General features: G+C 35.9%; 1 protein-coding gene across 1 annotated transcript; it reads left to right on the forward strand.

The window, feature by feature from the left end:
* Positions 1-464: 464 nt before the first annotated feature.
* LOC129569559 (glutamate receptor ionotropic, kainate 2-like) lies at positions 465-5,052 on the forward strand. Its single transcript, XM_055448480.1, has 13 exons — positions 465-671; positions 1,059-1,205; positions 1,281-1,756; positions 1,897-2,103; positions 2,176-2,346; positions 2,542-2,979; positions 3,096-3,180; positions 3,280-3,418; positions 3,503-3,640; positions 3,772-3,970; positions 4,132-4,363; positions 4,434-4,723; positions 4,828-5,052. Exons 1-13 carry the CDS (start codon positions 599-601, stop codon positions 4,954-4,956), a joined length of 2,724 nt encoding a protein of 907 aa, XP_055304455.1. The 5' UTR covers positions 465-598; the 3' UTR covers positions 4,957-5,052.
* Positions 5,053-12,665: the final 7,613 nt, after the last annotated feature.

Below are 12,665 nucleotides of genomic sequence, written 5' to 3' on the forward strand. Positions count from 1 at the left end.
AAATTTAAATTGATCTGAACAGTGGTGACCGTATTAGTGCCTCCATAGTGTTCATTGCGATGCTTCTGTTTAAATACGCGCTCGCACCACATTTAAATGTCGAAATGCATCCGAACCAAAATTTCGTTTATAAATAAATATTCATATTGATTTATGTTTGAAATTTGAAAAAGCAAAGTCACTTTAAGGTGTTTTATTTAAATTTAATCATAGATTGAAAAAATCTTTACATATTTTAGACGAAATTGTTAAAAAAGGGACGATTTCCTTTAGACGAAATTGTTATTTTTTCTAGACGATTTATTTTTATTTTTAGACGTTTTTGTAAGCAGCCATATATAAGTAAATAGTACCACGTTATATTTTGGGTGAATGTTTTCGTTTGCGCCTGCGCGTGATCCGCTTCTCTCCGAGAGCGAGTTTTTTCCAATTGTTTATTTTTATTTTTCGAAGATCTTTCCATTTTCACGTTCAAGTTGGAAAATGAGTAAGAGCATGGAAGAGCTGTCAGTCGATCGCCAGCTGTTGAAGCGTGAGCAGGAGTTTTGCGTTTTTCGCGCCTCTGTATAACCTACTTTCATTTTTTCATCATTGAAAAATGACATTTCGGTCAATTTTACTAATATTCTCATTAGTTAATCTATTACAGGCCCAAAAAGTGATTAAATTTGGTGAGAATCTCATTTATTTCAAGTATTTTGTGCGGAAAAAATGATGAAAATATGACAAAATTTTCTTTGTATTGTCACTTTGTGGGTTCGGTCAAGTTCGTTGTATTGAGTTAAAAATAGAGTGTTCGCTCTCGATTAGTAATTCGTTCAAATGGCGATCTGAACGATCACGAAGCAGCAAACTTTGTGTGTTTCACAATTCGGGCGGAAAACATAATGTTTGTCTCGTGTGACATGAAAATACAATTTTGTTGTGGTTATTTTTGAAAGTGGTTATTTATAACAGCGACAGTTGTTTGTCAATAAAATAAGCGTGTCGCGCACACGTCAACGACCGTTGCAAGCTTTTCATTTTCCGTTGTTTTTGTGTGTGTGTGTGATTAACAGGTGCATTTTTCGATGCGGACGATGTGGACTCCTTGGAAGTGTTTGACATTGCAATTTCGCGTCAAAATGCATTCAATATGAAATTTCGTTTGGAACCAATAATCAAAAAAATCGAATCAATTGATGGATTTCAGGCCGAAAAAGCAGGTAACAAACGCAATCGCAATATTTCGATCATAAGTCCGGACCAATTTGATTGATTTTCTTTTGGTTTGCCTGCAGTTTGTGAAATGGTCGAATCAGGTGCGGTGGCAATTATCGGCCCAAAATCATCATACATTGCTGATGTGGTCGCATCGATTTGCAACGAATTGAATGTGCCGCATCTGGTCAGCTATCACCGTACGCCAGAGATCAACAAAAATCCATATCACATGTTCACGCGAAATATTCATCCAGATACCACTTTATTATCGAATGCATTAGTCGATTTGGTTCGAAATTATGGATGGAAGAGATTTGCCATCATTTACGACAGTGACGAAGGATTAATTCGACTTAACGGCATTTTGCAAATGTTTCAAGTCGGCCACAAGATGGTTTCGGTTTACAAATTCCCCGGCAAAAATATGATTAAACATCTATTGAAAGAGATTTCGAAATCCTTGGAAAATGGTGTCGTTGTTGATTGTAGCATCGAAAATGTCGCTGAAATTGTGAAACAAGGCTTGGACGTGAGAATGATGGATGAGTACATGGTACGGAAATTGAGCATAAATACATGAAATTATTTCAATTGAAACGCTGCAATTTAATCGTACAAGACTCTCACTTTTTCTTTCTTCTTTTTTCTCTTCTTCACATTCGTTGCTGCTCGTCGTGGTGAATATTTCCTCAGTCTTACTTCATAACAACGCCGGATGGTCATATGTTGAACATACCTGAATTAAAGGAAGTGCGCTCAAATATAACGGCCATTCGATTGATGACATCGGAAGATGTTGAAGCCATGAATATTATTGACCAATGGAAGAAAAATAAAAAGTATTTGAACGCCGTTCAGTATCGTTATGCAGAGCAAATTGTTGCGCCTAATCGATTGAAAGTAAAACCGCCTCAAACATTAATTGAAAAACAAAATAGAAAGTTGATATTAAATAATCGTATACATTCACAGCTTGAGGCTGCATTGGTGCGAGATCTGGTTGAAGTTATTCACAGTGCGTTGCAAGAACAAAATTTTTACCGCAGGATAAATGAACCCATCACAAAATGCGCTTTGATTGATGCTAGAGAATCGATTACTCAGTATTGGAACGAGGGAAGAGTGCTGCTGCAAAATATCGATGTATATTGAATTTTTTATTTTTACAGTTAATTTCTTTTTGATTTATTATTATTTGGCTTTTAGTTTTTTTCATTTTGATCCAAGTTTAACTTCCTTGTTTCGTTCACATGTCTTAGGTCAGCAGATTTCAACCATTTTCGATCAAAAACACATACATTTTAAAACAAATATTTTTTTCTATTTTCTTCTCAACAGGACACGAAAGCGCTTGGAATAACGGGCGCCATTCGTTTTGATCGTGACTACAAAACGCGTGAAGACATTTACATGGACATTGTTGAGTTCCATCGCATTGATGGTAATTTCAAGAAAGTGGCTGAATGGAATCGAATCAATAGACTCATTGTAACGCGAAGTTTTGAAGAGTTGCAATCACAAAAAGCGTTCAACATTCAAAACAAAGTGTTTTCGGTGGTGTCAAAACTCGGTATGCCTTACTTGGAGCTGGTTGAAAATGGCACAAATCTCCAGGGAAACGATCGATTTGAAGGCTTCGTCAAAGATTTAATGGATGAAATTGCACGGCTCAAAAATTTCACATACAAACTCTATTTGGTGCATGGAAATCATCACGGCGCACATGATCATGTCACAGGGAAATGGACCGGAATTGTCGGCGATCTATTGGAAGGTGTAAGTTCAAATCGAGGAAAATGTTTATTGGTCACGAGTTTCTTTATCCGGATCATTTTTCCAATATCGTTATATCTGATTTAAATTTGATTCGATATATGATTTTGAATGTTTAGAAAGCCGATTTAGCTGTTTGTGATTTCACCATAACTTACGAACGAAAAACTGTCATTGATTTTTCAATCCCGTTCATGCCGTTAGGTAAAGTACAATATGAAAATTCCTAATTTATAAAGATTAGTTATGAAAAGAAAGTCCCCTAAAATGCTAGCTTTTCAAAATATTTTTTTTAAATTTCAGGCATAAGTATTTTGTATGCAAAACCCCGCAAAGAACCACCTGGTTTGTTGAATTTTTTGAAACCACTTGATACAACTGTTTGGCTTTACATGTCTACGGCGCTTTTGTGCGTTTCGATTGCAATATACTTTTTGGCTAAGTATGCATTGTTAAACCTCAACATTAGAAGATTTCACAAAAATCAATAGTGTTGATATTTCAAAAACGTCCCCATTTTTTGCAGAATAACCGAAGCAGATTGGGAAAATCCCCATCCATGCGATGAAAATCCCGAAGAATTGGAGAATATATGGAATATAAACAATTGCATTTGGCTTGCTGTGGGATCGATTATGCAGCAGGGTTGCGATATTTTACCAAAGTAATGAAGTTGAATTTTTTTTTCTTCATTCATTGGTTATTGCATTATGTTGAATGCATCTGAATTAAATCAAAACAAACAAATCTTAAGTGGAACAAATGACGATTTTTTTTTCCTCAATTGACTTTCAGAGGAATTCCAACTCGTTTAACAGCAGCAGCCTGGTGGTTTTTCGCAATGATTGTCACTTCTTCTTACACCGCAAATTTAGCCGCGTTCTTGACTAAAGAGCAAATGGAAGACAGTATCGAAAATGTAGAGGATTTGGCGAAAGAGTCAAAGATAAAATACGGTTTATTGGCAGGCGGCAGTACTGAGACATTCTTTGCGGTAAGGATAACAAAAGAAATTAAATAAATAAAAAAATTTAATTTATTGTCGAGCACCTCTTTGTAATAATGAGCATGCATCCCATTCACCAATCTAGTTTTAAATACAAATCGAAAGCTTCTGACAAATTCAAATGGTAAATAATTTTTGTCCGATTGCAGGAGTCTAATGTGTCGATCTACCAGAAGATGTGGGCGAGAATGGAGCACGAGGAGCCGTCTGTATTCGTTGATTCAAATGAAGAGGGAATCGAAAGAGTGAAACAAAGTAATCGTGGCTATGCATTTCTGATGGAAAGCGCCACAATCGACTACATAACGCAAAGAGAGTGTAATTTAACACGCATTGGCAGTTGGTTGGATAGCAAATCTTACGGAATTGGAATGCCTATTAGTAAGTGAAATGAATTTATTTGAAATTCACCATGGAAATTAAAATCATTTCTTATTTCTCCAAAAATCAGACTCACCGTACCGTGATGATATAAATCAGGCAATTTTAATGCTTAAGGAGAATCGAGCGGTGCAACACATGAAAGAAAGATGGTGGATTGAAAAGAACTTTCAGATTGTGGACGGTGAAAAGATAAATTGTGCGAAAGAGAATGAGCCAAGCAGTTTGGACGAACCAGATTTAGATATTGAGCATATCCTTGGTGCTGTATACGTTTTAATGGGTGGCATTGGGTTGGCGATTCTCATTGGAGTATCAGAATTTCTGTGGAACGTTCGCAAAGTATCAATCGCGCTAAAGGTAATTCGCACGCTGTGTGCGACACGCCACTGAATTGATTTCGTAATGCTAATTGGGTTAATTGCAACAATTGTACATTCAATTCGCATTTTTTTTGTATTCAGATCACACCGTACGAGGCGTTACGTCGAGAATTGTTGTTTGCATGCAAGGTTTGGATCACCCAAAAACCAGTCTTAGAATCACGAGAATCCGAATCGCTTGCATACGACACGGCATCGGAGAAAAAATGAATTTTATTTTAATTTGCCATTGCCCACTTTTATGGCGGCAATGATACAAAATCCGCTTTGAATCGAACGATATATTTTAACGCAATTCAAAATGAATAACATGAAATAAAAAAAAAACAACAAAACACACACATACACACCAAAAGAGGCAGCAGCAAACACTATGCGCACAATTAAATGCATACAAGCGCACTCAAACACCGAAATGCTGAACATGAAATCAAGAATGCAAACGACATAATCACCGGATGTAATGTAAAATTAACAACAAATAATAAATGTAAAACGGAATAAATTGATACAGATAGGCTAGTGCACGTTACTTCATTCATTTGTTGGATTATTTTTATTTTCTATATTTCTGCTCGGTTTTGAATGGAAAAACGGCATGCGGTGAATCGACGAATGATGATTGTTTTAATGGATTTGGTATCTGCATTGAGAGGGATCGCAGCAGCAACAACAAAAAACGGACTGAAAAAGACACTTATCTATAGAATAAGATCAACGGTTTGTGCGGAGTAGAAAGGCCTTTGAAACTTAAAAGGTAGATGAAATATGAAAAAAAAAATTGTCGATAAAAATGCTGTGATAAGGATTTTGAACCCCTTTTACGCAAATGAGAGCAACGGAAAAAAACGGCTTCTGTTGTCATATTAAGGGCCATAACGTTTTTGCGTGATTTTAACCCTAAATAGAGTAGAGCTGCTTTGTATCTAGTTACAGATGCCACTTTCATATTCTTTCCTGAAGTCAACGGGTTGCCATTTGAATTTCAATTCGTATTTGGTTTCGCTCGACAGATACACACATGTGTGTGTTCAAATGGATTTGAAGTGAACGTATACCATTTCTTTCTCTCTCCATTCATGGTTTGGCATTTGTTTGTAACGAACGTACATTATTTCGGTATGTACAGACAGACAGAAAAAAAACGAAGACACTCGAGTTTATAATTCATTTTCTGCGTTTCTGCTTATCTAAATGATTGTCGATTATACAAAAGAGAAACCATGCGAAATGGACACTAATTATCGTTTTACATTTTATTATTCGTTATTATGCGGTTCGGTTCGGTCATAGGTGCAAAAATTGTTTAAAATTCGACGGTTTGGTTTTTTTTTTCGTTTCCGACAATCAACGTTATGACGAATGAAGAATTAGTGCATTCGTCAAGAGATAAACAGAACAATACGAAAGAGCGAATGGTGGAGAGAGAAAAAATGTGTTTAGCATTTTTATTGCGATATTGTGTGCTTGTGTCATTTCGCCCATTCTCATCGTCCGATCTTTTACACCACACTTTTTTTTATCATTCCGTTCTGCACTCAAAACTATTCATCATTCATTTCTTTCCATTTATAATTGCCAACAATTTTACTGTTTGATTGAAATGGCAATTATGCAATGCTTTAATGGCCAATAGCCAGAATTAGCAAACACTCATTTGCAGCAGAAAGAAGCATGAAAAAAAACAATCGTTACCATTTCGTTTAGATGCAATTACTTCAGACGACGAGTTCATTTTTCAATTGTTTTTTTTTTTCGACTCGTATGCCAACGAAGATGTGCAATCAAGATAGCAATGCTCAGAGAAACGCATTTGTCAAAGCGAACAAAACATTATTACATGACATTACATCTGTCATTCAAATATCCTCAAAATCTACAAACATTTCAATTGTTTCATTTTCAAGCGAACGGCGAAAATGTTCGGTACGAAACGAAAGACAGGACACAAACGAACAGCGAGACAATTAACTGCGTGTTAAGTGCAATTAGGCATTGTGTGTGAGTACGCGCTTGTTATTTCATTCATTGATTCGAAGTGTGTAATTTTTGCAATGGCACAAGAGCTCATTGACATTTGGACGACGACGACGATGACGATGACGATGACGGTCAATAATTTTTGCTTTACGTCACGTTCGTTCCTAACGTTTATGCAATCACAACACTGTTTCAATGATTAGTTTACTTCATTATTTCTCTGGTTGGAAGAAAGTCTTCGCAATATTCGGTCGAAGTTTCAGAGAAAATTCAGCGTCAATCTCGACGATTATTTTATCTCGGGAGACAAAAAGAGATAGGAAACAGAAAAAGAAGCACAATTGGTAATTTGTGGGTCACACGTTCGATTTTTGATAATTTCGAGCATTTTTCTCGCAGTTTTGGCACATTTGCACCAATTGCCTATGATAGACATTTACTTCTACAGCCACAAAAGGGAACGACATTCATTTATTAGTCATCAATAAACTTAAGACTATACAATCCGATATCGATAAGAAAAACTAATAGACACAATCCATTGATATGGCTTTATAATTCGACTGCGTATCGACATGAGTATCACTCATTTTATACACATGAAGAGTGAACGAATATCTTGTATTCAATTACATGTGATTTAAGATAACATACTTGGCTAGTATCGCTAAGAATCTAAATAGCCGCACCACAAAGCAAATGTTTTTCATCGTTTGCGTTAACAGGACAGGTGTTTTATTTATTCAGCAAATGTAAACATTGATTAAAAAGTTTTCAAGCATTGTTCCAGTCCTTGAACATTATATTAATTCAATATCGCCATTGATCATGTTCATTAGTACATAATTAATAGTGACGGAGCGCTTACATCAAGTGAAAAAGGAAAGCTGAACTCATCGTGGACACAATGCTGTTCAATAAAATGATATTTTTGATCGTGGCCAGTTTCATTTTAAAACCTTCATGCGAAGAAGACATTGTGCACGAGTTGATTAACCGTTTCTATGATGAGTCAATTGAGTGTTTCGATAGTCATGGCGCACCGAAGCCACTCTACGAATGTTCGGGAATTATTATCCGTGGTATAATGTTTCGCGATAATCAAACAAAATATGCTTGGAGTTTAAAACCAGACGATAAGGATAAAAATTCAATTCCATTCGGATTTCTACGACACGATCATCCGTTTACAAAACTAGGGTGGGGCTATGACGCTGGATTCATTCTTTATCCACATTTAAAAACACCACATATAAAGAACAAACAGAAGGTTTTGTGTGCATTTCCAATCGATGCACGAACTGATTTTCGCAAAGATCGTGGATGTGGGCCCTTACGTTTCGATACAGCAGGAATAGGCCGACCATGCGATGTCCAGAATATATCAACATTTACAGATTGGCTGTCACATTTCAACAAAATAATGTCCAGTGATGTGAAAGAATTTGAGGTGCTCCAGTGCGGTTTTGATACGACCAAAGAAACATCCGCTCAAAATTTCGCGGTAGCTATGGATGCAAACGCATATCTGCAATGTGCAGGCTATCCAAAAATGGAATTCGTCAACAGTGAAATTCGACTCGAGAGCTGGGATGAAAATAGCCCCAAACAAATACCCATTCAGACATTTTTTTACTTTGTTGACTCCAAAAATGGACGTGAAAACGCAACAAAATTCCGAAATGATTTTTATAGAGAAACTGGCGGAGAAAAAGTACCCATCGTTGGAATTCGTTTACCCACCAAATCAAATCCAGAGATTTACGTCGAAGCTGCAGACAATAACTCTTAATTCCCAATGAATTTTTACAAAATGTTGAAATTTTTTTAATTACAAATAAAAATGAAAATCAAAACAAAAATGGTATTCTTATTCATGAGAAATATGAGACATATTTTCTAAATGAAAGACTGTCCAACTGTGTCATAAACTCTTAACTGATTGAAAATGGCACAAATCTCAAGGGTCTGGGGAAACGATCGATTCAGAGGATTTTTTACATATTCAAGAGGTGAAATTGCACATCTTCGGTATTTCTCTCACAAATCTTTTTGGTAAGTGGAAATCACAGCTATTATGACCATGTCACTGTTAAATGGTCGGAAACTGTTAGTGAACTATCAAACGAATTCGGCATGGAAAAGAAGTTCGCAAAAAAGTCGTGAACATGTTTTTCAATTTTTAGGTTTAAGTAGTATTTTGTGTGCGAAATCTCGCAAAGAGCTAAATTCATTCGAAACAATCCACGCTTGACTCACATTATGAAACTGCATTTCCGTGTTTCTTATCAATAGGCCAGATTACATAGATTATTTAATTTAAAATCAATTAAAAAAATTGATAAATACAATCAATGAATATGACCGAAACTCAAGTATCATGATACTTTAGTTGATAAAATAATTGCAATTATTTTATTTATTCGAATTGATTTTACCTCATTATCGCTAAAAATCTCAATAGTAGCAAATAAAGTTGCACATCATAGAAATAGACAGGTATACTTTATCAGCAAATGAAAACATTGTTGAAAGATAGGGAGTCATTAATGCAGCTTTAACTTGATTGACATATTGATAATATATCAAAAACGTAAAGCAGTAGTCGTTAAACGTTACACAAATTTAGAATCATCTTTACTCACACGTGTTAGTACAAAACAAGCTGCGGCAGAGCGCAAATATCAAGGAACAAAAAAAGTTGAAATCATCATCAAAAAAATTGAAAGAGACAATCGTGAACCATGGTTCAAATGATAATACTGTTCTGTAGAATAATTGTTTTGGTCGTGGTCGGTTTTGTTTTAAAATCTTCATGTGAACAAAACATTGTGCAAGAGTTGATAAACCGTTTCTATGATGAGTCAAATGAATGTTTGGATAGTCAAGGTGTAGCTAAACCACTCTACGAATGTTCGGGAATTATTATGCGTGGTGTCAAATTTTATAGCAATGAAACGAAATTTGCGTGGAGCTTAAAATCAGGCGATAAGGAGAAGAATTCATTTTCATTCACATATCTACGAAAAGATCATCCGTTTTCGTCTCTAATATACTATGACGCTGGATTCATTCTTTATCCACATTTGAAAACACCAACTACAAAGAACAAACAGAAAGTTTTGTGTGCATTTTCAATTAATGCTGGGTCCGATGTACGTAACGACCGTGGATGTGGACAAAGTCGTCCCGATACAATAGGAGTAAGCAGACAATGCGACGTCCAAAATATTACAACATTCACCGCTTGGCTATCACATTATAATCAAATAATCTCAAGTGAGAATCCGTGGTTTGAAATCCAACAATGTGGTTTTGATACGACCAAAGAAACAGCTGCTCAAAATTTCGCTTTAGCTATGGAAGCAAACGCATATCTACAGAAATCAGACAATCCAAGACTCAACAGCGAAATTCGGATCGAAGGCTGGGATGAAAATAACGCCAAACAAATACCAATCCAGTCATTTTTCTATTTTATTATTAACGAAACTGGACGTGCCAATGCAGAAAAGTTTCAAGGAGATTTTTATATGCAAAGTGGCGGTGAAAAAGTTCCCATCGTTGGTATTCGCTTACCTACCGCATCAAATCCAGAGATTCATATCGAAGCTGTGGAAAATGACTTCTGATTCCCAATAAATTTTTTCAACAGTTGAAAATGACTCAATTTTAAATAAAGATCAGTCATATATAAATTATATCGTGTTTTCTTTGTCATAAGCTACACCTTAACGCCTTATCGTGCTCGTGCAAAAATTGAGCGATTGTGCTGAAAATTTTCATCTCAATAAGATAAAGGCTCTTATTAATGTAAGAATTACAATGTATTTTATCGTCAAATGCATGGATTATTTTAAGGAATTTCGATTTTTGAGTATTGACAACTGCCATTTGATCTGGGGCGATCAAAGGTTCAAATATCCGAATACATGATGAAGCTTGGAATATCTAGTCTTAGTTTCAGTATATCATACCGATGGATTTAATGGCCAAGTATTGGAAATTGCAATGGGTTTATGGGCAGTCAGGATTACAACAACAACAACCTACTGTCCATAAACCCATTGCAATTTCCAATACTTGGCCATTAAATCCATCGGTATGATATACTGAAACTAAGACTAGATATTCCAAGCTTCATCATGTATTCGGATATTTGAACCATTGATCGCCCCAGATCAAATGGCAGTTGTCAATACTCAAAAATCGAAATTCCTTAAAATAATCCATGGTCAAATGTAAATATTGTTGAAAGATTAAGAAGTTTTCAAGCATTGAACATTTTATTAATTCAATATCACTATTGCTCGTGTTCATTAGTACATAATTAATAGTGCCGGATCAAATAAAATGGAAGGCTGAACTCATCTTGGACACAATGCTGTTCAATAAAATAACACCGTGCAACAAAGAACATTTAAACTGACACAACCAAATGGTTTGCTGTCAAAGAACGAGGCGTAAATTCTTGCAGATTTTTATACCATTGTGCTTTCAAGCAGTAGTGGGGAAGTTACGTACTCAAATACACTGTACTTCAGTACTATTGATTGGTAAATAATCATGGCGGCTCCATATTATTGCAAAGAGCACAAATGGTATAAAGCCTTCACACGTTCTTTGTCTCGCTCACACCAACTGTCACACTGACTCGTTCGTGTACGAATTGTTGTTAGCGTAAGAGAGACGTTGTTCACAGTAAACTTAGTTTAGATGTTCTTTCAACTTTTTTTTCGCCCATGAGGATTTCCGGTTCACGGCTTTAGAGGACCACAAAACAAACATTTCTGCATCATTGGTTTGTCCGGGTCACGTCAAGAATTTTTTTTATCGATTTGGGTAGGTCTTCCTGGAATCTGTAAAATCAGCAATAGGTCGAAAATTTTCAAATGTGATCCGATTTTGCTGAAAATTGGTATACACAGTAAGCAAGCCAATAGAAGAATTTTGGCATTCAAACTGATCCAAAAAACTGGTCCAAACTGTTCCAAAACCTCAAAATACGATTTGGACTGATCTGATTTCACAGATTCCAGGAGAACCTACCGAAGCCGATTGAAAAATGTTTGACGTGACCAGGACAAACTGATGATGCAGAAATGTTTGTTTTGTGGTCCTCTTAAACCATGAATTGGAAATCATCATGGGCGAAAACATATGTCGCACGGTGTAATATTTTTGATCGTGCCCAGTTTTATTTTAAAATCTTCATGCGAAGAAGAAATTGTGCAAGAGTTGACAAACCGGTTCTATGATGAGTCAAGTGAGTGTTTTGATAGTCAAGGTACACCTAAACCACTTTACGAATGTTCGGGAATTATTATCCGTGGTATAATGTATCTGCGACAATTAAACAAAATATGCTTGGAGTTTAAAACCAGACGATAAGGATAAAAATTCAATTCCATTTGGATTTCCACGACACGATCATCCATTTACCAAACTAGGGTGAGGCTATGACGCTGGATTCATTCTTCACCCACATTTAAAAACACCACCTACAAAGAACAAACAGAAGGTTTTGTGTACATTTCCAATCGATGCACGAACTGATTTTCGCAAAGATCGTGGATGTGGACTCTTTCGTAATGAGACATCGGGATTAGGCCAACTATGTGATGCCCAAAATATTACAACGTTCACAGATTGGCTGTCATATTTCAACAAAATAATGTCAAATGATCTAACCAAGGCTTGATAGCGTTGATAACTGGGCCACAAAAGTATCCCTATCGAGATCCGTGTGCTTGACAGTAGCACTTATAGTGTAACACATAACCTCACTATACCATGTTTGAACACATTTTCATTTCACATGCAATGAAAATAAAAAAAAACATTCATTGAATATTATTTCGGTTGTGTTCTTATTAATTTGTTTCCACCGTATGAATCATACTAAAGTTAGTGTGTTCATGTTTGGGAAATTTTATTTT

This window comes from Sitodiplosis mosellana, unplaced genomic scaffold (genome assembly GCF_009176505.1).
Source record: "Sitodiplosis mosellana isolate CC-2019 unplaced genomic scaffold, AAFC_SMos_1.0 Smas_scaffold_38, whole genome shotgun sequence".
Lineage (NCBI taxonomy): Eukaryota > Metazoa > Arthropoda > Insecta > Diptera > Cecidomyiidae > Sitodiplosis > Sitodiplosis mosellana.

Bases quoted from the DNA above. Each gene is read 5' to 3' on its own strand.
- LOC129569559 (XM_055448480.1), top strand. From the start codon at position 599: ATGACATTTCGGTCAATTTTACTAATATTCTCATTAGTTAATCTATTA. The intron at 2,347-2,541 runs GTATATTGAATT...TCTTCTCAACAG, and splicing joins TGCTGCTGCAAAATATCGAT to GACACGAAAGCGCTTGGAAT. The intron at 3,641-3,771 runs GTAATGAAGTTG...ATTGACTTTCAG, and splicing joins GGTTGCGATATTTTACCAAA to AGGAATTCCAACTCGTTTAA.